The 26,733-nt window shown below is 38.2% G+C and overlaps 1 protein-coding gene across 3 annotated transcripts in view; it reads right to left on the bottom strand.

Annotated features, from left to right (window-relative positions):
* The window catches only part of ARHGAP10 (Rho GTPase activating protein 10), a 317,730-nt gene that overhangs the window by 32,902 nt on the left and 258,095 nt on the right, over positions 1 to 26,733 (bottom strand). For all 3 annotated transcript variants that reach the window (XM_047717603.1, XM_047717602.1, XM_047717604.1), the window contains one exon: positions 20,299 to 20,449. In XM_047717603.1, coding sequence (XP_047573559.1) covers positions 20,299 to 20,449 — 151 coding nt within the window. The remainder of the gene's footprint in view (positions 1 to 20,298; positions 20,450 to 26,733) is intronic.

The following is a 26,733-nucleotide window of genomic DNA, read 5'->3' as shown; positions in this document are numbered from 1 at the left end:
AACCATGAGTATACACACAAAATCCTCCTTTATGACGGAATTATACAATTTCTAGAGCACAAAGAAAGCTAGGATAGCAAACTCAACAAGTACAAAAATTCAGATATTTAGAGCTTTGTAATATAGAACGAAAGTGAAATTGCCAACATCCAGGCCCCAAAAGAAGAAATAATTGAGAGGAAGGGATATTTAAAGGAAAAACAACAATTCCTCAAAATTAAATGAACTTCAAAGACCTCAATCCAAAGAACTCAGAGTGCCAAACAAGGGAATAAAAAAAATACTGCACAATGGAAAGACATTTCATGCTCATGAATTAGAAGAAAAACTATTGTTAAAATGTCTACACTTACCCAAACTAATCTACAGATTCAATGCAATCCCTATCAAAATACCAATAGCATTTTTCACAGATCTAGAACAGACAATCCTAAAATTTGTGTGGAACCACAGAAGACCCTGAATAGCCAAAGCAGTCTTGAAAAAGAAAAGCAAAGCTAGTGGCATCACTATTGCAAACTCCAAGTTATATTACAAAGCTGTAATAATCAAAAAGTATGGTACAGGCACAGAAATAGGCATGCAGATCAATGGAGTAATAGAGAAAACCCAGAAACAAACCCACAATTATATGGCCAATTAATCTTCAACAAAGCAGGAAAGAATATCCAAAGGGCAAAAGATAGTCTTTTCAACAAATGGTGCAGGAAAATTGGACAGCAACATTCAAAAGAAAGAAACTAGACCACTTTCTTATATCATACATAAAAATAAATGCAAGATGGATTAAAGACCTAAATGAGAGACCTGGAAACATAAAAATCCTAAAAGAAAACATGGGCAGTAACTTTTTTTTGACATTGGCCAAAGCAACTTTTCTCTAAGTATGTCTCCCGAGGCAAGAAAAACAAAACTAAATATACACTATTGGGACTATATTAAAATAGAAACTTTCTGCACAGTGAAGGAAACAACAAAACTAAAAGGCACCCTGTGGAATGGGAGAAGATATTTGCAAATGACACATCTGATAAAGGATTAGTATCCAAAATATATAAAGAACGTATAAAATTCAATATCCAAAAAATAATAATAATCTACTTAAAAATGAGCAAAAAACATGAAACAGACATTTCTCCAAAGAAGACAACCAGATGTCCAACAGACACACAAAAAATGTTCACCATCACTTACCATCAGGGAAATGCAAATCAAAGTACAAGGAGCTATCACTTCACACCTATCAAAATGGCTAAAATCAACAACACACACACACAAAAAAAACAGGTGCTAGTGAGGATGTGAAGAAAGGGGAACCCTCCTGCACTGCTAATGGGAATGCAAATGGGAGCAGACACTGTGGAAACCAGTATGGAGGTTCCTCAAAAAAATAAAAATAGAACTACCCTACAATCCAGTAATCACACTATTTACCCAAAGAGCACAAAAACACTAATTCTAAGGGATACATGCACCTCCATATTCAGAGTAACATTATCTACAATAGCCAAGATATAGAAGCAGCCCAAGTGTCCATCAACTGATGAATGGATAAAGAGGATATATATATATATATATATATATATATATATATATATACACACACATACACACACACACACACACACACACACACACACACACACACATATGAATATTATTCAGCCACAAAAAAAAGAATAAAATCTTGCCATTTGCAATAACATGGATGGAGCTAAAGAGTATAATACTAAGTAAAAAAAAATAAATAAATAAAACAAAACAGTCAGAGAAAGACAAATACCATATGATTTCACTCACATGTGGAATTTAAGAAATAAAACAAATGAGCAAAGATTTTTAAAAAGGGTGGGGGGAGACAAACCAAGAAACAGACTCTTAACTACAGCAAACAAACTGATGGTTACCAGAGAGGGTGGGGAGAGGGGTGAAATTGGTAATGGGGATCAAGGAGTACACTTGTTGTGACGAGCACTGGGTGACATGGAATTAATGAATCACTGTATTATACACCTGAAAGTAATGTAACACTGTATGGTAACTGGAATTAAAAATTTTAAAATAAGGAAGAAAAGAAAAAGAGAGAGAGAAAAGAATGCATATAGAATACATTATTGCAAAATTTGAGAATATCAAATACAAGGAAAAAACAGAAACATAAAGCTTCCTAATATAAAAGCAGATCTTACAAAAAAAGAACCAGACTGGCATCAGACTTCCCAACAGCAACTCTGCATGCACAGCAATGAAGTAATATTTTTAAAGTATTAAAGAATTGAGCAAAGAATTATATATTCAAAATGCCAACTGCCACTCAAATGAGACCATAATAAAAATACACAAGGTTTGCCATACAAAGAACTGCATTGATAACTCTTAAAGAAAACACTCAATTGTTTAAATAAAATAAGTAATATGGTATGTTCAACAAACTTGATAATGTCTATTGTTACCTTATAAAAACATTAGAACAAAAGGTAAAAACATAATGATAATGATCCAGAACAAAAATTCTGGAAAATATCAACATGACTGAGGAGAAGAGCCCAGAGGCAGAGGAGAGTGCATTAAATAATTTGTCTTATTAGGAGTGGTGAGAGAAACACATATAATTAAGTTTAAGATATCAAGAGATAAATGAGATTATATGCCCCAACATAAGAACAATCGCCTTAGGAACAAAAACAGTACTGGAAGCAAAAGAACATTTGCTTTTTTTGAAGAAAAGGCAAGAAAAAAAAAGTATCAAAGTTTATTAAATAAAAATCATAAAATGACAGAAGTCCTAACATAATGGTAAATACAGTAACATAAATGGATTAAACTCAATAGTTAAAAGGCAGGGACTGCCCAAATATATTTTTTTAAATCCAACAATATGTTGATTACCAAAAAAAAATGCTTAAAAAAAGGCTGAGAGTAAAAAAAATAACAGAGGTAATAGGCAAATATTAAGATAATGATCTTAACAAAGTGGAGAGATGAAGAGTCATTTTATACTGATAAAGGGACAAGATGATCTAACAAGAAGGTAAGCACCTAAAGATACAGCCTCAAGCAACATGGAACTGTAAGGAAAAACAGAATAATTAACTATTGTAATTGGAGATTTCAACACACTACTCTCAGATGCTATCAGGCAGGCCAAAAAAAAAAAAAAAAGAGAGAGAGAGAGAGATCCACAGTCAACAATACGGAGGTGACCTATTTCACACACACACACACACACACACACACACACACACACACACACACGACAATAAATGGGATACATATTCTTTAAAAATACATAGAACATGGGGTGCCTGGGTGGCTCAGTTGTTAAGGATCTGCCTTCAGGTCAGGTCATGATGCCAGGGTCCTAGGATCAAGCCCCACATCAGGCTCTCTGCTCTGTAGGAAGCCTGCTTCTCCCTCTCCCATTCCCCCGCCTATGTTCCCTCTCTCGCTGTATCTCTCTCTGTGAAATGAATAAATTTTTTTTTTTTAATCTTAAAAACACATAGAAATTAAAAATAGAGCTACCCTATGACCCTGCAATTGCACTACTAGGTATTTACCCCAAAGATACAGATGTAGTGAAAAGAAGGGCCATCTGTACCCCAATGGTCATAGCAGCAATGGCCACAATCGCCAAAACTGTGGAAAGAACCAAGATGCCCTTCAATAGACAAATGGATAAAGAAGATATGGTCCATATATACAATGGAGTATTATGCCTCTATCAGAAAGGATGAATACCTAACTTTTGTATCAACATGGACGGGACTGGAGGAGATTATGCTGAGTGAAATAAGTCAAGCAGAGAGAGTCAATTATCATAGGATTTCACTTATTTGTGGAACATAAGGGATAACACGGAGGACATTGGGAGAAGGAAAGGAAAAGTGAATTGAGGGAAATCAGAGGGGGAGACAAACGATGAGAGACTCTGGACTCTGAGAAACAAACCAAGGGTTATGGATGGGAGGGGGGTGGAGGACTGGGTGAGTCTGGTGGTGGATATTAAGGAAGGCACAGATTGCATGGAGCACTGAGTGAGGTGCATAAACAATGAATCTTGGAACGCTGAAAAAATATTTTTTTTAAAAAAACACATAGAACAATAACAACAACAAAGCAGATATAGACCCTTAAACACAAACTGACGGCTGTCAGGAGGAAGCAGGGTAAGAGGATGGGAAAATGGGTGACGAGGAATGTGGGATTCAGGTTTCTGGTTACAGAGTGAATACGTCACAGGGATGAAAGGTACAGCATGGAGAATATAGTCCATGATATTATAATAACATGGTATGGTGACAGACGGTTGCCCCACTTGTGGTGAGTATAGCATAATGCAGATACCTGTCGAATTATAAAGTTGTACACCTGAAACTGATGTAACATTTTGTGTCAATGACACTTAAACAACAACAAGGAAGAAGAACACAATATTTTTGAAGCAAGACTAAGGTCTTAAATACCAAAGATTGACTATTATACATACTGTCATCTCAGATTAAAATTGCAAACTATTTATAACTTCATAAACAAAAGTACAGATTTAACAATTTCCATATGCTGGTAAACTAAAGATGGTTAAAAAGAAAATCATAATGGAAATTTAAGAAGATTTAGAATTCAATGATAATAAAAACATTTCACATCAAAATTTGTGAAACACACACACACACACACAAAAAAAACCAAACAAACAACAACAACAAAAAAACAAAGCAAACTTTATAGTTCTAAAATATTTATTGGAAAACAAAAAAGGTTCAGAACATTTTTATGCCATATTTAAACAGACAATTTTCCAAAATACTGATAATCAAATGAGAGTCATCATGGCTGTTTAAATGATCAAATTAAATTTAGTTACAGCATGGCTAAAATTAACAAGTCAGGAAACGACAGATGTTGGTGAGGATGCGGAGAAAGGGGAACCCTCCTACACTGCTGGTGGGAATGCAAGCTGGTGCAGCCACTCTGGAAAACAGCATGGAGGTTCCTCAAAAAGTTGAAAATAGACCTACCCTAGGATCCAGCAATTGCACTACTGGCCAAAGATACAAATGTAGTGATCCGAAGGGGCACGTGCACCCAAATGTTCATAGCAGCAATGTCCACAATAACCAAACCATGAAAAGGGCCTAGATGTCCACCAACAGATGAATGGATAAAGAAGATGTGATATATATACAATGGAATATTATGCAGCCATTAAAAAAACCGAAATCTTGGGGTGCCTGGGTGGCTCAGTGGGTTAAAGCCTCTGCCTTCGGCTCGGGTCACGATCCCAGGGTTCTGGGATGGAGCCCCACATCAGGCTCTCTGCTCAGCGGGGAGCCTGCTTCCTCCTCTCTCTCTGCCTGCCTCTCTGCCTACTTGTGGTCTCTGTCGAATAAATGAATGAAATCTTAAAAAAAAAAAAAAAAACATGAAATCTAGCCACTTGCAATGATGTGGATGGAACTAGAGGCTGTTATGCTAAGCAAAATAAGTCAATCAGAGAACGACAATTGTCATATGATCTCACTGATACGAGGAATTTGAGAAACAAGACAGAAGATCATAGGGGAAGGGAGGGAAAAATGAAACAAGACAAAACCAGAGAGGAAGATAAACCATAAGAGACTCAATCTCCGGAAACAAACTAAGGGTTGCTGGGAGGGGAGGTGGTAGCTAGGGGATGGACACTGGGGAGGGTATGTGCTAAAAATTGTGTAAGACTGATGAATCATAGACTTGTACCCCTGAAACAAATAATATATTATATGTGAATTTAAAAAATTTAGTTACACTAAACTCTCAATAAAACTAAAATTTACTGAAATACATTTGATGTATTTTTTATTTTTAGTGCATGACCTAAGGGGAATTATTTGTATATTATAATTAGTAAATGCAAGCTATATTGCAAGGTAAGAAGGTAATATCCTTAACTATTATCATTAATATTTATTGGCATTAAAACTTTTCAGGGAAAAAAAAAGTCTCAAAAATCACAGTGGAAATCCATGAGAAAATATGATTCAGCAAATAAAAACTCACCCTAAGTACAGAGAAATAGGTCTGACAACTAAATATGATCTATTAAACTTCTGAAGGTTGATTTCAACCAAAATTAGGTGGACGCTTTCAGCCTCAGGGGGTGAACAAAGGGCTGAGCAGGTGGGAAAGGGAGCGAGGACACCCTCAAGAATCAACATCTGTCACAGTAGCCGACAGACAACAGCTTTGGGAATGAAGTTGATGGGACGAGGCTGTAAGTGGGGGGGGTGAAATGCTGCAGTAGGAAGTGAGCTGCATTTGTTTGTTTTGCTAACTTATATAAACCTGTTCAAGACACAACCTTTGAACGAAGCAGGAAATACTCATGCTGCCCTAGTTTCCACCATGTGGCAGATATTCTGACATCAATATAATCTCTTTCGAGCCATAGCCATCTTTCCTTCTAATGTTGCCCAGGACAACTGAAAAGGAGGGCCCTGTATCAAATACAGTACTTCCAAATTCATTTCCTATAGTTTCTGACATCATTTCTACTTCACTAAGATAAAGTCTGAGTCACCGTATTTTACCATGTCAAAACCAGATAACAAATGTGGAAGCGACCTATGTAAATTAAGCTAAATAGGTTCAGGAGCTGGTGAGAAGCTTCAGATATATGGAACAGTAGGAAGAAAGTGTTTTTCTGCTGATTTCCATAAAGATGAGAAGGGGACCAATAAGGGAATTTTAAGGCAAACGGAGATCAGAGAATTCAATAAGGATCCAGTGCATGGGAACAGTAGCATGCGTCAGGCAAGGCTCTTCCCCGAAATGTGTTTACTACACGTTCAAACTCTGCTACTTGACTCGTGAGAAATGAGACATCCTAGAATTGTCATACTGGAGCAGAAAAACAACCCATCTAGGACAAAATTCTACCTTTTAACAAGGACAACCCAGTTGTCCATGGCCTCATGCTTTCTATCCAAGTCTTGGATGTACGTCGTAATTCCTACTTGCTTTCAGACTACTGGGTAAAATCATTGCAGACAGTGAAACATTCTCTAGCTGCACCTCTGAGTGAGAAGCATGACTTCCAGAATGGCTTATCACTCGTGCCTGCTCCAAAGGCAAGACTGTGGTTTCATCCAGTGTTTTGTTTTTGCATCTCTTGTCCTTAGCACTAGCATTCCCGTAATTACTGACATACAGGCATGAGGGTGGCCAGATACCCAAATTTACCGTGAGACTGAGGAAAATGGTAAAAATAAGGGAAAAGCCTATTTTGCCTAGGTGGTTTGCCTAACACTGATTTCATCCTAGTAGCCCACTCTTTGGTTGCTGAAGAAAAGTGAACAGGCTTGTTTCTTCACAACCTACTCAAATGGCTGGCTGGGTCAGAACTTCACGGATTTCTGTGACCTTCTCTAACTGGGAGCTGTGGTATACAAACAGAAGGACTGATGCACAGCAGAGCGGTCTGTGAGCAGCAGGGCTGGGAAGGGTCAGGGTCAGATTCAACACCCAATTAATACCTAACGAGCCAAAGAAAACCTGGCACTCCCTTCACATCTTCCCATATGCCAGTCTACTGTACCCAAAATAGCCGAAGACCTGAGATAATCTGCTTTATGAAACACTATCAATAGTGCCCTTAAACAGGCAAGATCTATAAAAAGAAAAAGTCTAAAGCAAGACAAAAATTAAAGTTGATATATTTTTCAGGCCAGACATTTATTCTTATCCATTCCTCCAAACTTCAACCAGAAGAACTACATCATATTATCTTATACATCAGCTTTCCTTAACTAAAAATGTAGAAACACACACACACACACAGAGTTCCTTTCTTAAACTAATTAGAATAATCAAGATAGGTTAGGAAACTCAAAGTTTGACTTTAAAATTGAACTTTTAAAATTCCTACAGTAATTGGATATCTTTTGTTAAAAAAGCAAATCCAACCCTACCTTTCAAAGGGAATTCTTAAGTGTTCCTAGAGTAGTAGGTGGTAAATGAGTACTGTTAGAAAACAGTCTAGAGTCTTTGATCAGAAAATCTTCCCTAAGTCTTACATTAGGGAAGAAAGGGGAGGAGGCAGAAGAGATTAACCCTGCCAAATGCCCATTAAGGGAAGAAAGCTAATTGTGTTTCTCCGCAGTGGGAGGTGCCCTGAGACAGGTTATCACTGCCGAGTGGAAGGAAAGGTTCCTAAAGTCCCACTTACCCAATTCTCAGTCCTGCTACAAGTTAAGGCAACGTCATGCTGGGCAGGGGGCAAAATGTCCCAGTTCCTCTCATTTCATTTTGCCCTCATCCAACAAGACAAACGGTAATGGAAACCTTAATGAAGCTAAATAACATGCAGATTAATGATACTTGGTGGCTAAATGAGAATAATCCACTTGGGTAATACAATTTCTTTATCTGAAATTGTGTCTAGGAAAGGTTACCTCAGTAGAATAGCCTCCGACTCCCAATCCCAAAAGCACAACAAAACAAAATTACATACAGATATGCACCTACCAAAACACTTGTGTAAGAGGGAAAAAGGCAATTCCTGAACTACGAATTCATGTGTCACATTAAGGCATAAAAGGTGTAATGAAGTTACCATAAAATTATTAGGCAAATTCTATTTTCTATTGCTTGCAGATTGAAAAACTTAAGGATGATGCTCGCCCCCCAAATCTACTACACAGCCTGGATATACCAACCACGTATGGGAGGACAAGCTGATGAGTTAGTATCACACGACATAAAACACAAACCCCCTTATAACATTATAGCAGCAGCTAATGGGCATTAGGTTACAACTCTAGGAACCACCTCTACTACTTGCAAAGGTCGATGGAAGTCTATAGCAATTCAATTATAAAGTGAATAAGACCCGTTCACTTGCCGTGTCAATAGAAGTCAAAGCAAATTGCTTTACTCTGTAAAGCCTGAGAGCATTTTTACACCATCATCAACAGTCCTGAAGTATTATTTACCGACTCAGATTTCTGCCTACATAAACAAACAAAAAATATAACAACCATGACTATTATCCTGAGGAACCAAAAAGTAATCAGATACTGAATCAAACTGTCTTCCATAAACTTCTGAGGAAGGCTGACACTTTGACAGCTAAGGAAATTTAGATCACTGCTCAGAATACAAACTACAACCCAGCTGAGACAATGAGGGCTGCTGGACTCCTAGCTATTTACCTGTCCTCCTCCCTTGCCATTCTTCTCCCCTGAGGAATGTTAATTATCATCAAATGGTGGATTAAGACACTAGAAACCAATATGCCTAGGTATTACGCTTGACAAAAATAAAAGATGGAGTTACACTCTCTTTGGAAGTCTACCTTATATGAAAATATACTTGAAGCCCTTTACCTCATATAGCAGGCCCTCAGAAAAATAAGCTAAAACTCTTGAGTATTTGCAAAATATTGGGCAGTTTACAACTATCAACTCATTTGTTCTTGGCAAAAAACCCATGTGAAATTTTATTGCACCAAACCCATGAGGGTTAGGGGAGAATTTGCCGTGATCATAAAAGACAGAAAGAGCACAAGGATTTAAATCCAGATTACTTTAAATCCAAACTTGACCACGGCAATTCTACCAGTCAATAAAACTCTTTGCTACCTAAGTCTTTCCAGGGATAGTGATCCCCAAAATGCTTGCACAGTGTGGCTCAGAGAGCAGCCCAAGTGGAAGATGAAAGATATATGAAGTCAAACAGAAAACCACTCAACCAGCAAGAGCTATCCATTCTCAATGTGGCACCAATGAAGTCTGTCCACACCGACTCATGCCAGAGAGGCTGCAGACCCTTCTTCTAGGGACCTGCTTCATTCTTTCCACTTTGAATCTTAAACCTACACCCAGCACACCAAATACCAAGCACAACTTGTATCAGTGTTAAGCTGAAACTTTTTTAACTTAAATACATATATATTTATGTGGCACATGTGTATTCATTTGTATTTATATGTACGTGTATGTAACATCGTGTATAAAAATAAAATGTACATATGTATATAATAAATATACCTGTGTATAACAAGGAATATGTGTATTATTACACGAGGAATGTGTAACAAGTAATATAGGAAAAAAGAACACAGATATGAATAAAGAAGAAAACCACAACTCTCACCTCTTAAGTATAACCAAGGTCATAACTGATTCATATTCTTCCAGATTTATTTCTATGCTTCTACATTTCTTGACGTAGTTTTCCTTTACAAGTGAGATCATTCTGGAAATTCTGTTTATAGCCTGCTTTATCCACTCAAAAACATACCATGTATATTATCTCTGTGAAAACATTCTGGTTATCGTTGGAAGACTAAAGCCTGCGTGCGGTTAGTAAGGGGTTTGCATTATCGACTTGGGTTGGACTCTGCAACACAAGGCTCTCTTAGGAGTACATGCGTACAACAGAACCTACAGAATACTGTACAGCAGTGAATAATAGGGAAGGAGAGCTCTGTAGCAATATGAAAAGCAAAAATTAGTCTATTTAATATTTTTTTAATTAGGTACACCTGGCTGTTGGATGCATAAGAAAGTAAGAATCTCTATTCATATCTGCTTATAAATACATAAAGAATTCTGGAAGGATGAATGAGAAACCACAGGTTCAGCCATGGGAAACTGAGGCTCTCCAGTCATTTTTAACATGCATAAACAGCAGTTTCAAATGGTACAACCCTTCCAACAACAGTAGTTAGCAATCCAATTTGGATCTCCACCCTGAAATGATTAAAGAAACTATAGGTTGAACTGCATGAAATTTCTGATGGCTTTCGCATTTTTGACCTACTAAATGAGAAACTGTTTTTGAAATGGCCGAGATTAGATAACTGTGGAACCCAAACCTGGCACTTTCCTGTGGCTCCAGCCATGACCATCAGTGATCACAGACCCACTGCGCAGACACCGCAGGGTGTGGGAACCGCGCTGACGGGGTGGAATGGGGACTTTTCACTACATCATTCTATACTTTCTGGTGTTTCCAACCAGGGAACATGTTATCTACATTTTTTTTAGATTTCTTTTTAATAGAAGGAAGAAAGAGGAGGGGAAAAAATACTAGCAAAATCCAGGATATTCAGGCAGCATTACATTGCTGACTGCATTCCCTTTCCACTTCTATGACAACCTGCTGCACAGTTTGGTACCTGAGATATCTGCACTACGGCTAACATGAGATGGGGTGTTGGTCTGTTTAGGTAAATGGCTGCATAATCCACAAGAAAACAAATACAGCACTAAAATGAAATGATGTTTTCCCTCCCCATTTTCCATAAAAATGAGCACCTCTTTTTCTATCAAGAGCCCATTTCTTTCCCTTTTTTTTTTCTTTTTTTTTTTGAGAGAGAAAGAGGACATGAGCAAGCAGAGGGGAGGGGCAGAGGAAAAGAATCTTAAGCAGGCTCCATGCTCAGCACAGAGCCCGACACAGGGCCTGCTCTCAGGACCCTGAGCTGAAATCAAAAGTTAGATACTTAATCAACTGAGCCACCCAGGCACACCCCCCACCCTTTTCTTCCATCCTTCCTTCCTCTCCCCACCACCTTCCCACCACCACCTTCTTCCCTCTCTTGCTTGCTTGCTTTCTTCCTTTCTTTCTTTTTTGAAGAGCCCATTTCTGCTGCTGTGTCCCAGATTTAAAACCATACATATCTCTGCCTCTTCTCTTTCATCTCTTCCATCGAGACCATTACTCTGAATCCAGTACATGGAAACGAGGCCCTTGGTTTTTTTGTTTTTTGTCTTTTTTTAATGGAAAAACTAAGAATCATTCCTGAAGTTCAAAAAGAATAAATCGACACACTGTTTGAAATGCACCAAGTATCTCTGAAAGAGTCAGAGGCCAACAGGCCATGTGTGTTGACTCCGGGAAGAGGAGCTCTCGCTGCAACACTTGTGTTCCGCACACCAGCTGGGAGGAAAGGGGCCAGACCAGACCATGGGATCGTGCTGCTTAGGCTCAGTCCTGGCTTTGCACTGGCCAGCTGGGAGACTTGGGTGCCTTCCTGACCCCTGGGCCTCAGTTTCCTGAACCATAAAATGTAATTTCTAGTTCTGAATTCAAGCAGCTCTTGGACGGTTATGAGCTTTATCTATTATCTGACAGACATTGCTAAAAACGGTGTCTGGCATACAATGGCATATGTAACTGTTCGCCATCATCACCCTCCAAATTCTGTATCTTGTTCTTGCATTAACAATTAAAATGTTTAAGAAAAAAATATATACCTTAAAAATAAAATAATCAACAAAGACTTTAAAAAGTACTATTCTCTTCTGACCCGAAGAGAAAAATAAAATTATGACCATCATCGCATTTGAAGCTTGAGAAGTCATGCTGTTGATTTTAGAGAGCAAATATTAGTACATGCAAAATGCGAGCCCAAGAATTCATTTTAGTAGGTTTGAAGATTCTTTTTTTCATCCAAGGGTGACACTGGACTCCTTCCAGATATTGTGCAGAGGGTACACAGCAATGCCATGGAAAGTGGAATGAGCCCTCAGAGGAAACCAAGCCAAGCAGCAAAGCTGCTACTCAGAGTTCACAAAAGGCAACTAGAGATGACTAGTTCATAGGAATATTCTCCACTGTTGACTCCATCTCATGTTCTTTCTTTTTCCTCAACAGCTGGTAAGGATTCAGGAAATAAAACTGAGCTGTCACAGGTTTGTTTTATTAATTGTAGACAACATCCTTACTTCGTGGTAACTTTTATCTTGGTCCAAAAGAGTTTTCTGAGTAATAGAAGTTACTTGGAATTGGCCACGTTGAGATAACACCTTCCTCCCCTTCAAGATTTCTGCTCATCTTCCTGGCTATTAAAGAAAACGTTTCAAATCACTCACTCTTGACAGCCTTAAAAATTCTATTTCATTCAGGATAAACAATACTTTGGTTGGTTTGAAAAGATGTTTCTTAGACAGCCCGGCTACCTCCTACGCTGTAGGAGTTTCAAAAAGGGCTATAAAGAGAATGACAGCTGCTTGAATTCAGAACTAGAAATTAAAATAAAAGCTATTAGAATTGAAGAAAAAACCCACACCCCAGGGAGACAGCTTTAAAGAATTTTTCTCTCTTCTATAAATTCTAGTTACCTGCCATGAACTTATTTTCACCACAGAAGCAGCTATGTATTTTTTTTTTTGACGGCATTAAATAAGCTTTTTCCCTCCAGAGAAAAGGGGAAATGTTCATCCCACACAGAAGCAGAGTTAAGATTATATAGGAAGTCATATAAGAAGTTGCTGTGTGCTTTGTCACTAACATTAGGGGGGCTGAGCTTCTGGGAGGCTTCTGGGGAGACGCCAAGGCAGGGGAAGCAGCTTGTATGATTAATGGGCACACCACAACTCAATTACAGCCCTGAAATTTCTGGCTGCCTTTTCCAACCCATTGATCTCATCATTGTAAAATCGAGTTAAGAAATAATCTGTCTACATATACTGTCACTGATTCAAGCCTGGTCTTAGATTTAACTTCACAATACAGTAATTCCATGTCAGGGAATCATAACATTGCTCTGGAGAGATGGCAAGAGGCCTGGCACTCAGGAAGTTATTATCTAGAGCCCATCCATGAAGTGTCATGCCAAAAAAATGATAAGAATTGAGAGAAGATTGCCAAGCTTGAGCCAAAGATCTGTTTGTGCTCAGTTACTTAGGCTGGTTATAATTCTGTGTCAAGCTGATCAGACAGGTCGACAGGAAAACGTCAACAGCTGTAGAATGTCACTGGAAATTCACATCAACAATGGTTTTACGGTGGTTCTTCTTACATCTAGGGAGGGCAGAGCAGTAACAATTCACTTACAAAAGCATGTTTTCATGAAAGCAATTTCTAAAGATGCTCTCTTGGGAGCTGAGATGAGAGAGTACATAGCGGCCACGACTGCCCGCTATCCACCTTTGACATCTACTGAACTGAGCGCCTGTTAGTGTAGCGCTTTTCTCCCATCTTGTACCCTCCAGTCTTTGAGTGAATGAGGATATAAGCCTATGAGGTAAAGTAGAGGGGAAAAAATGAGCTCTCTACTGTTCAGTTATGAAACTATTCTTTAAGAAGATGTAACACTTGTGTTATTTAATATTTCTTCTTAAAATACTCAGAAAATTCTAATATTTTCTTAATACTAACTTTCCATAGGCAGTATGGAAACTGACTTTCCATATACAATATTTATACTAATCACATTTAACGCTATTTTTACCAAACCTATTTTCCAAAGCAGTTACATACAGCAGCATGTATTGAATATGCTAACAAAATGAGATACTTCCTTCCTCTTGATGGAAAGGTGGTCTAAATACTTAAAAAAAAAATCCTCAAAGCAAAAACCTAAGACATAACGTAATGATACATTTATCTATGAGCGTAACACATAGCTGAAGACCTCGTTTTGATTATATGCCTTCATCCTCCACATTGAGTCAGTTAAGAAGTCCCCTCAACGTGCTTGAACATCTCTCCCAGACTCATCTTCCATCCCTAGTGCTGGTTCAAGACCACATCACCCTGAGCCCAAACTACTTAACCAGCCTTTGTCACAGTCTTCCTGATTCCTACAGACAAATTAAGTCCCATTAAACTTCTTTTGATATTATTTTCCATGTTACAACTCTTCTCCCTTGCTGAAAAAAATAGTAACTTCTCTTATCATTCTAACTATAAGATACCTTTCTCTGGCTTTAACAACAATACTGAACAGAAGAAGCCAGTTCTTGAGCGTTTACTGTATGCCAGACACTATATTAAGTATATTAACCCCTTAAATCTTCTCAACCATTCACAGTAGTAGACATTATGGTAACTCCCATTTTGTAGGTAATGAAACAGATTTAGAGAGGGTAAGCTATTTGCCCACCAGTTGAATCAGAATATGAATTCCTCAACCCAGACTTCTTACCACCTGTTCCTTTCTTAGGCAGACCTTGCCAGGGTTGGCAGCATCTCATCAGGTTGCCCGTCACTACCCCTCAGCCCTGTCCCCTTTGGATCAAGCTAGCCTCTTCTTTAAGCCCCTGCCTCGTTCTTGCTCAGCTTTGCTACCATGCCTTCATTCAAGCTAGTCCCCTCACCTGAAATCATTCCCCGTCCAAGTGCCAAAATGGCTCCCCTCAAGGAAACCAGGAAAACTTCCCCACCTGGAGAAGTTGCAGCCCTGGAGTTGCTTCCCAAGGGCCCTCACAGCCGATAGCCCAGCACTGGGCCCTTACTGCCATACTGTTTCATTATTTCACTATGTAGTGACAGAAGGGAAGTAGAATATCTACTCCTTGAAACAGAAACACTGTGCAACAAGATGCAGAGTTTATAAAAGCTCTTCAGTAGATAGCCAGTATAGGGGTTCCTGGGTGGCTCAGTTGGTTAAGTGTCTGCCTTAGGCTCAGGTCATGATCTCAGGGTCCTGGGATCCAGTCCCTCATCAGGCTCCTTGCTTGGCGGGGAGTGGGAGGGTGGGGGGGGGGGGGACCTGCTTCTCCCACTCTCTCTGCCTCTTCCCCCACCTGTGCACGTTCTCTCTCAAATAAATAAAATATTTTTAAAAAAAAGATATGCAGAAGTCTGATTTTAGTATCCAATATAAGAAAAATCACTAATAAATGATAGAGGCAAAAAACCTCCAAACTGCTAGAAGCATTCCATATTTTAGGATTAAAAATCTACATTTCAAAAGGCCTTACAGTAAGCCTACTTTTTAAGTTATATTCTCTTGCTTATGCCTCATTATTCAACAAGATTTTTTCTGACATACCTAAGGTGCCTCATTTATCTCATCAGCATTATTCTCACTGATAGGGGACATTTAAATGTTAGGTAATCATTTTAAAAAATCCAACTTGTTATCATTTAAGCTGAAAGGACATTTATACAACTTATTTGTCCTACTCCAATTTTAGAGACTGATCCATGTCACAGTATGTTCTTCCTTAGAACAGAAGGGAAATGTTCATGCTTCACTGTTTATCTATTTCCCTTTCAACAGTTACATTTTCACTTTTTGCTTATAAGGCTCTGCATCCTTGTCACACTGTAGGACTACAATAACACATGTTCAACAAAATGTGCTGCAGTTAGCACATCCAGCATCCAAGTGTGAAAGTGCCAACCCAACGATACCCAAGTAAGACCTACTCTATATTATTAAATCTTACCAACTGGCTTGCAAGATGATTCTGTTTTCAACTCACCATAAATCATATTTTTTCAGTTGCCTAAACAAATAAACTGCTATATCATGTACAAAAGAAGATGGGCAAAGCATACCTAACTACACAAGAATATACAAATAAAAACTTGTCTTGTGAATGCCTAGTTCTGTTTAAAATTAGAGCTAGCATAAAGAAAGAGAGAGCTTAGTCAAAATTTAGACAACAATCATCTTCTCTCCCACTCCCCAAACCTTTAAAATTTTTCTTCTGCCATAAATGAAAATAACAAAGAATGTATTTCATGAAGCCTCAAGAACCTTCCTTATATTTGGGAGAATTACAACAAAGACAATAGTCTCAGGGCATCCAAGTGGTTCAGTTGGTTAAGCATCCGACCCTTGATTTCAGCTCAGGTCATGATCTCAGGATTATGAGATAGAGTCCCGAGTTGGAGTCAGGCTCTGTGCTCAGAAGGGAGTCTGCCTGGGAGTCTCTCTCTCCCTCCCTTCTGCCCCTCCCCACCCCAAAGAAAGAAAGAAAGAGAGGGAAAGAAAGAAAGAAAAGAAAACAGTCTCTCTTTATATAAGTGGTAGTAAGGACATAAATATGGAGCTGGCAGGAGAAAAGGAACATATGTTATATAATGAACTTGTTTAGAGTTACTTTATTACTAATTCTAAGAAAATAAAAACACAGAAAGATAATTGGAGAATGAATTTCTGATTTTTAGTTTTCCTTTTAGTACTTTCTAGTCTACCTCATATTTTGCTATCTCACAAAAGACTTAGCCAAATCTCCTCAACTTTGAAGTTCATGACATTATTAAATGCTATATGAAAACAAACAATATGGCTTCTACAAAATAAAGATAAGAATTTCAGTAAAGATTTAATAGAATAGCTGCTCTATTGAAAGAAATCTAGCCAGAAACTATATCCATTTCAGTTCATATTAATCATCAGTAAGGATCCTTAAGCAACTAACTAGAATTTTAAAGTCTTTTGCAAATAGTAAGTTTAATATCACTTAATCATATATTACAAAGAAAAATAATGAGCATTGCCTATACAGTATGACAAGATGTGCCAAAGCCAATTAAAGTCTTCAACAAAGTAAAGATATTAGGCGTCTTTAATTAAATTGGTCATCTCTCAATTGGGATGAAGGTGGGGTTGAACATATCATAATAAAAGTCATGTATAATAGGAGAGGGTTTCACTCTCATTTTATGCCCGCTTGGATTCTCTGCTTCCAGGCCTATCCTACTTCAACTCATATAATAGGCTTGCTGACTCTTCACTAATAATGACTTTTTGATCTGCCTGATGTTTCACTGAAGCCGATTCTGATGGCTTTCCAGGGTTGTCTATTTGCTACGTCACACAGTTTCATACCCTACTCAACGCAGAAGAACTAACACACTACAACTCAAATACCAAATCTGTGACCAAATCATAGGGCTAAAGAAAATCTCCAGTTGTCCAGTCCAGCCCCTTGAATCTTGACAGATAATCCACCTAAATTTAAAGAAAAACTATTTGCCCTGGGTTTCATTAAGTCAAGGTTAATTTATACTACAGTGCATAAATGGCAGAGAGGGCATATTTGCATTTAAATTATCTATCACATTCATATAAGCTACAAAATTGAGAAAAATAATCCACCAAAGTTGGCTATAATGCATACCTTAACCAAACCTAGAGAAACACATCAAGTGACTGGCACCACTGATAAGAAGAAATACAAAGAAGATGAACCTTTTGAAAACTTTGAGTTGACAGTAACAGAACTTACGCTACAGGGGAAAAAAAACTACATCTTAATGGCAAGTATAGATTCCACCCCCTCAGAAGGAGGCAGAGTTTTTAATATGATAAGTGGTATTCAATAACACAGTTTTTTAGTAACCTTCTCCTATATGCTTCCTTTCAAAAGTTTTTCTCTTCATTTATCCACAACTCACTCTCTTTTTGGAAAATGCAATATGTAGACCTTACTGTTCTCTCTGAAATAATTCTTTTTCACGAACTTGAATTTCACTAAAGCTTAGCTACAATTAATGGGGGGGATAGGTGGGAGGATAAATAATAGCTTTTAATTGTTTTATATTATGACCTCTAAAGTCAAATAAAATCCCTCTACAACAAAAGCACGGATTTTCCTGACTCGGACAGCTTGCAATACCAACAACAAATTCCAAGGCTGCAATCAAGCAAGATTAATGTAAAGTTATAAAGTACAAAATGCAGAAGAAAACATCATATAAATAATGAACATAAAAACAGACTAAAGGAATTGAGTATTTCACAATCTTCCCTCCTTATGATCAAATAATTAAGAATTATTATATGACCTAAAACTAGGAAAGCTATGATTATATACCATCTTGAGCATTCCCATAAAAGACGTGCCAAACACCACTTCAGCAACTTCTTACTCATTGCTAATCACTTAGCAACCCAATGATCAAAAGGCCAGTATACCATGTATACCTGATTGGGTATTATGATTTAATTCCTTAAAATACCAAAAAAGTAGATATGATTCTAAGACAAACAGTCACTCTTCAGTCATTTCCTTTATGAAATATAGTCAATTCAGTTTTGCTCAAGGGCCAATGAACCAATGTAGATATATCATCTCCTTGACTTCTTTTTCTCTTCCTACTTCCCAACATTAGCCTCTTTCACGATTTATTAACACTTCCACCAGAGGACAAGTGAGATACAAGAAAAGGTGCAATTCAAACCAGTTAGTTTTACTCCTTATTAGCAACTCTGTTGAGGGAGTGAAGGTGAGAAAAAAAGAGAACAAAAAAGTTAGGTGGGATCAGAAGTTGAAACTGATGTCTAAAAGTAAGCTCTGAAATTATAGGTTGATTTTAATGATTCAGGCTCTTCCTCTGGAAAATAAGGATCTGATTATAAAAATAATAGTTGTATCATATGATGCATTTCTTAATGTAAAAGAATACCAGCACACCTTCACCCCCCATGTTACTACAGGAAGCATTCCGAGTCCTCCTGGGAGACTCCCAAGTCAGTCGTTACTTGCTCTCATCGATCTTTGGATATTCACTACCTGGACATCTGACTATATAGCTCCTCATGATGAAGGTACTGTATTTGTTTCTGTCTGCATTCATTCCCTTCCTCCCTCTGACATTCACCTTCAGCTTCCAAACCGATATAACTGTAATGGCTTGAAAGGATAATTAATGAAAGAGACAAAAAGAGAAAAAAAAAAAGGATGAGAAGAAAAAGAATGACAATGAGTTTCAAGTTCAGGAAATGTCCTCAGGAAATGTGAAGTCCCACAACAAATGAGTCCCCATTTCAGACATGCCTACTGAAATTGGAGTTTCTGAGACCAGGATCATCTTCCTCTCCATACCAATAACCACATGATTACAAACTGGCAATCAGTGACTTCTACATGGCACAGTCTTGTTTTGTAGAGATCAGCATTTCAAATTCCAATTTCCAAGCTCTCTTTAAACAGTGAGGCAGTCTGGCAATGCTGAAACAATGTGGTTGCATGACAACGAGTAACAGGAACGTGGCAGCCAGGAGGAGACGGGAGAACTTGCGTTCACCCGAGTCCCACTACAGCTTATGCTCACTCCACTCAGCCTGGCCCCTAAGGCAGGTCACTTTGCCACTCCTGCTAGATGAGGAGACGCTAGCCTCACAAGAACGTCAGAAAGATGGGCTAAGTAAGATGCAGAAGCCCTAAACTCTAGGGCAACAGAAGACTTTGTCTCTAATCCAGATGCATTTAACATTAGACTATCAGCTCCTCTCAAAAGATCTGCTTTAATTTTAGTTCCCCTCCCATTTGTCTCAGAGTTATATAACCTCACAGGAGGTCACACAAGTCTCCCAAAAAAGAAATTTAAGCTGTCTTTTAAAAATAAAAAAAGAAGCATGCATAACAAATACAAACACAAACCTGAAACTTGCATTCTCTCTCTGCCAAGGAAGCTTCACCCTCCTTGTTAATCTCAAAAATTATCATCTTAAGGAGAAAAAGAATTAAATCACAGAGGAAGGAAAACCATGGCCTTCCCTGGGGACATACGATATACCATACTCTCAACAGGCTGTCAAGCAGAAAAATATCATTAACATCTTACCATCTTCCAGCTCAAGACACAGATTATATACAGCCACGGGTCTCTTAGTCCTCTGGCCTTGTCTCTTCGATTGCCTGGGTGGAGCATTTGGGGGTGATGTTGACAGGGAGACTGGCTCTGGGAATGTGGCATCAGGCAGGGTCTTAAAAATCTGCCATCAAAGCATAAAGGACATTAATCGTTTCCAATGAACAGAAACCTGTGTGTTGCAATATTAAACCAGGATCAAACAACATTTGATTTGGAGCTCATCCAAAACACGCTAGAGCCAAAAACCCATTCCTTCAAATTTCAGGTACAGGTCCTAAGCCTTTCATTTATTTTTTTAACAGAAGATTTCAAAATAAAATTTCCCATTAAAATTAAGTAAAAGCAACATCCAATCATTACATTGCAAAATAAATTCATTCCCAAACTAAATATGTATAATTATCTTTACCAGGTATAGACAATACCATAGCTATCCATCCACAAAGAAAGTAGCCAGGATAAAATGTCAAAGTAAATACCCCATTAAATTTCATACAGGGTTATATTTATGCCAAATGCTGGTCTCAATTTTTTTTAACTACATAAACAGAAATATCTGACTGTAAATACTTTTACACATTTAAAAATAGCTTATGCTTATGAAATTACCTTTCAGAGTCCCATGTACATTTTTCATAAAATGCTTTATAGATTTTATCAGTTAATACCTTCCAACTTTTTAATAATTTCCCTTCCATTTATGAAACCTAGAATATTAGCACCTTGATTATCTTACAGTGTCACTCATAGATCAGCAATAATAACATTAATTAAAATGTGCTGCTTCTTTGCTTAGCAATTTTTTTTCTTTTGAGAAAGCAATCTGTAAAGGGAAGCATATCGTGCAGCGGTGATTTATACATAGACCTTCCAAGACCTGGGTTCAGAGGCTTCCTGTCCCAAACAAAACTGCAGACCCTTCAGTCTTCAATGAACTCATAAAATAAAATATTTAAACATACCAACCTAATAGACACTGCATCTCCAAGAGGGCTGATGCTCCCCATGTGGAAGCAGGAAACAGGAAGAAAGCTAACTAACATTAAACAAAACATAAATATAAACTGATAATAAAAGGCACTGTGGGAAAACCCCACTGCTGCAAGGAAATGATTATTTATGCATTTAAATAAAAACAGGCGTGTGACCCGGGTATACAAGTGAGGGTATCACATACGCGTATCACATTTAACAGCTAACAACCATAGCAGAGCTATAATCGCAGAGACTAAAAATTCTCACCTAAAAACTATTATATACCAATAAAAATAGACAATTTCAACAGAGGCTTTGCTTTATAGTACCATACTGCCCCCTCATGTGTAAATGGAATACAAAATGATTCAAATTACTCTGGACAAATATTTGCTAGTGAAAATGTAATTTAGTGCTCCAACTGGTAACCTGCTAACACCATATTTCACAGACTCTGTGTTCCAATCAGGCACTCTGGCAAATAGCAAATTACTTATCTGCCTTAAAAAAAAAAAAAAATCCTCTGCTGTCTAAACTACTGTCCACAGCTGGATTTATTACCATCTGTCACTGTGCAAATTAAAGAAGGTTGTGGGGTAGTGGGAACAGAAGAGAAGTTGGGCTGAGAAATTCACGACAATGTTTAGAAGAGAAGAAAAGATGGGAAAACTTACTTCCACTGGAAGAAAACAGCACGTGTGTGGCCAACTTTTGGAACAGGGTCTTGATATCTTTATGATATAGATATCTTTATATCTATATCATAAACTCCATGTTGCATTAACACTTCAAAGAGTTAACCTTTCATCTGAATGAGGGGATACCAAGGCACATTTGCTAACTTGAGAAGGCACTAATCTAGCTTTTAAGTCTTCTCAACTATGGAAGTTTAGACATATTGCTTAAAACGGAGTACCACATCTTCTCATCTGTATAATGAGGGCTATAACACCTAGATCTCATGTTATTACAGGGATTAAATGAGAAAACATTTATAAAGTTTAGTACAGCAGTTGGCCCACTGTAACCAGAAATAAAAGGGAGCTACTGATACTTCTAATAAGATCACATATAGTAGATAATGATAATAAAATGGATCTAGACCCTCATTACTCAGCTCAACCACTGTTTTGAGAGTGCTCTAAGTTCTTAAGGTCTTGAATATTCCTCTAATTCACTGTGTATTCTAAACACTATGATTCTAAAATGTTTATGGAAAAAAACCCATCCAGCAATGGGCAAAAGGGAAGAAACAAAATAGAGCCCCTCACTGGAATTCCCAAGTCAGCTAGAATCACATCATTACTTTGTGTACACTGCTGCACTAAAATTTGAGATTTAAATTACCTCCTCTTTCACTGAATATATTTAACATTTAAAAAACACCTACTAGGTAGTAGGCTTTCTTTAATATTCTCACAACTTTTGAGGAAAGCATTGTTCCCCGCATTTTAAAATGATAAAGTCTCAAAGATTAAATCATGAACCCAAGTCTCTTTTCCAATCTAAGTTTGAAAATGGTAGTGTTGGTATCTCCACTCAGCTCTGATTCCAAAGCTCCTGTTGCCAGTTAAAAAACAAAATTTAATTCCCGGGGCGGGGAGGGGGGGTGGTGGTGGAATCACCGACTATATACTATTCTATATCTGTTTTAAAAGAGTAAAACTGGAGATTATATAATCTCAGATTATGTATATAAGAGATTATCTGCCTAAGACTCACCATGGTTGTGCTATGTCCTCCCAGATGTTTCAAGACCCATTACCTTTCATGTGCATCTACCTTGTTTGCCCAAAGGCACTAGCCTTGCATTGGTGGTTCAGTGGTAGAATTCTTGCCTGCCAAAAGGCACTAGCCTCAAGTACTCAACTCTTTTTCTCGTTTGTTTTTTAAGTTACAAAGTTACGCTCTCATGGTTCTCTCTGAAACACCAGAAATAACTTTTAAAAAAAATTTTTTTTAAACTTAGGAGAGGAAGAAACAGTAAACTGTTTATATTTTAAAAGTTTTGACCTGTTTTCTGGCCATCTGATTCTAGAAGTTACAATTTGGCTTGTCTTATTCTATGTGGCCAAGATGTGCCATTTTTAAAACTGAGTTCCTGATTCTAGAACCACTATATGGATGCAAATTCCTTTACTGCCCACGTCTCTTTCCAAAATCTTTGGACTCTCCTAACTTCTCTAACACCATGCTACCTTCATTGTAGGGCAGATGAACTCATCTGAAACAATTCTAAAAGATCAAGTCTACTCAAAACATTTTTTTCAGGGTAGAAAGTTTCTTCACTACACCCACGTATTTTACAACAAAGAAAAACTCAAACCAGACAACTCAATGACAAAAAACAAAACTCCAAAAAAAAAAAAAAAAAAACAAAACTCCACACATAGGCATGTCAGGTAAGCAAGCGCGTATTCAGGTCTCCTGAGCGCCAGCACAAACACAAGTCTGGCACCACCTTTCAGTCACAGATTCCTCAGACTCAACAAACTGCACATTTATGCCCATGGGACTCAGCTATACTGATAAATACCTCCCCAAGTCCTTCTTGCTCTGCGACCAGGGGCCACATATGGAAATGATGGGGCTGCATCTGCTAGAAATGCTTTGTAGATATACAGCAAATAAAAATGGTTTCTAAAAAGTTTGCTTTAAAACCCAACTCAAACCTGCAGCATTTGATTCAACTAAATTAACTAGTAATATGGTTAAAGGAAATTAACGGGGATGAGATTATTCTTTTTTTTTTTTTTTTTTACATGTCTCTGGAGAAGGATTCACTGGTCTTTACTGCAATAGGAAGATTATTAATACCTGTGCATATTCTTAACATCTTTAGTAACAATAGGTGCAACTACTGGGTAGTTGAAATATATGCCTGACATATTCTTAGGACCAAGTGCTTGATCCACAAAGATTTGAGCCCAGATTTCCTGACTCCAGTATGGATGTGTTAGTCACTATGCTGCTCTGTCTCCAGTATTTCCAATCACATTAAGTCCCATTCATACTATGTCCTCTTTGATGATGGTAGATCTCACCTAACTATACTACCCATAAACAGAGAGACAGAGAGCCAGCAGGCAGTTGGAAATCAATGCCTACTCCCCTTAGGGAACATTTAATGTACAAAAAGGGACAGAGATAAAATTTTCAGTCTTCTTTCCACAATATTGAACTACAGAATGGCCAGATATTCCTTCCACCTTCAGAGTCTACAGTGTGTTTAGACAAACTTTCATCACCTTAATGTCGTATGACTCTAGGTTGGCACCAAGGTGGCCTGAACCTTCCATCTACAACAAAACTTCAGAAGTCAGCTACAGTGTGAGCACTACACAGAGAACTCTGAAGACCTTCCAGCTGTCTGTCCTTGAACTGGCTCGACCCCATGACTAAACACAGGTCTTTAGCAGAAAATATAACTAGAATCGACAACAGGGGCTGACAGTGAAATACCAGTTGGGTTTAGACTTGACTCTGGAAGTAGTTTAAGGCTTCACATTTGTTCTGGTTCATTAGAACTCAGAATCTCAGAGCTGAAAAATATCCTACTTATCACTTAGGCCAAGCCCTTTATCTCACAGTGGACCAAGCCGAGGCTCCTATGGTTAAAGATTTGCTCATTTTTATACCACTAGTTAGTGGTAAACCCAAGCTTTGTTCCCAGACCAAGGCCTCAATGCCAAATGCTATTTCCCATCTTGCTGGCTCTGGTCCTTTCTTTCCAACAGACTGTTCTGTATTCATTCGCTTCCTCATCAGGGCAGATTCTGCTATACAGCTGCAGTTCCTCCAAGCGCTTTCCTACGTGTTATCTGATGCAAGCCACTACATAGGGATCTGTGAGGCTGACCCTGGAATGGGTTACAGGGTTTGGTTCAGAGAGCCAGCTTCCAGGCAGCATGAGGCCCCTCCCACTGTGTCACAGAAGACAGGGGGAAGGGCAGCCAAGAAGAATGGGAGGGACGGGGAGGGAGCAGGAGACAGTCCCAGTTCCAGCCTCTTCATCCTATGGACTCAGGCTTTCACTGTGGCCCTGGCTTACCCTGAGCTTTTCAAAAAAACAACTTCAATTTTGGTTTACAAGACCCTCCCAGGAGGGGAGAGGAGGGGAGCAGAGGGCAGGGGAGGGGAGGGGGAAAAAAAGCAAAAAGTGTGCTTTTTTGGAATTTATCAAATTGCTAGAGTTCCTCTTTTCCTTTCTTTCCAAGCTTTTAGCTTTAATTTCTTAGAGACATTTTCAGACCCCTTCCCAAGTCCTAATGGGGTATATACTACATTGATTTCTGCAGCACTCTATACACTAGAGTAATACACAACTGACTTTGGTTTTTCTACTTCAAGATCTCAGTAAATGACAACTTTTATCCACCAGACTTTATATAATGAAACATAAACATACCCCAGAACTACCTACCCCAAACCATGGATATTTTCAGTGCCATTAACTGTGCATACAACATCTGTGCCCTGGTTTTTCTAGTGTTCCACAAGAACTGACACAGGTAGTGATAATAATTAATAACTCTGATATATTGGGAACTAAATGGTATTAATAAAATGTTTATAGGCTCCCTAAATAACTTTCTCCCCACTCAATTCACAAGAGAAACTTCTCCTGATCAAGCCAAAGCTACACGGCTCTTACACTCATGGTGTGAACATATATTCCCAGTTCTGAGATGTTGTTTTCTGGTTTGTGGAACTTTGAAAACACTCCAGATGCTGTTTTATCAATTTGCACCTGCAAACATTTGGGAAACACAAGCGTACACCTTCCAAAGTCAGAAGAATACACTTTCCCAAACACAGCTATAACTCTGACTTTCAAAACCCAAATGCTACCAAATATTCTTCACTAAATAAAAAACCAATAAGTAAAAAAGTTTTCCTTTCAGCAATAAAAGCCTAGAATAACGTTAAGGAAATAGAGGTACTCTACACCAACAATGAAGCACACTCCATACATGATATTCCTTCCTTTTTTTTTTCCCCTCTTATTCCTCTTCCTCCAATTTTGGTGTACCACTTCTCCCAGATTTTTTTTTGTTTTTTTCATCCTTTATCTTTGCAGGACTCAACACTCCCTTAGAAATCACTTGGTCCTAACAGCAGCACAGAGGATCAGAACACAGGAAACCTACCATCTACAATCCCGAACGGCCTGGGAATCCATAAGAAGAGGCCTCCCCAACCCAGCACTAGCTCTAGCCATGACAAAGAACAGGCCCCTCCTTCAATGACACCTGTGACACTTTAAACCGAGTACAAGTAAACGCACTCATCATTTTATGACCTTTTCAAGGAGAATGACATTTTTCTTTTGGAATACAAGCTATGACCCCTAGTCATTTGTGTAGGCCAGAATGACCATGTCCTTAGAAAGGAAAAATAAGCCACAGAACTATTAATTCTCTAAAAGGA

The sequence above is a fragment of the Lutra lutra genome, chromosome 2 (assembly GCF_902655055.1).
Source record: "Lutra lutra chromosome 2, mLutLut1.2, whole genome shotgun sequence".
NCBI lineage: Eukaryota > Metazoa > Chordata > Mammalia > Carnivora > Mustelidae > Lutra > Lutra lutra.
Note: the sequence above shows the minus strand (reverse complement) of the source record. Positions and strands in the feature narration are given on the sequence as shown.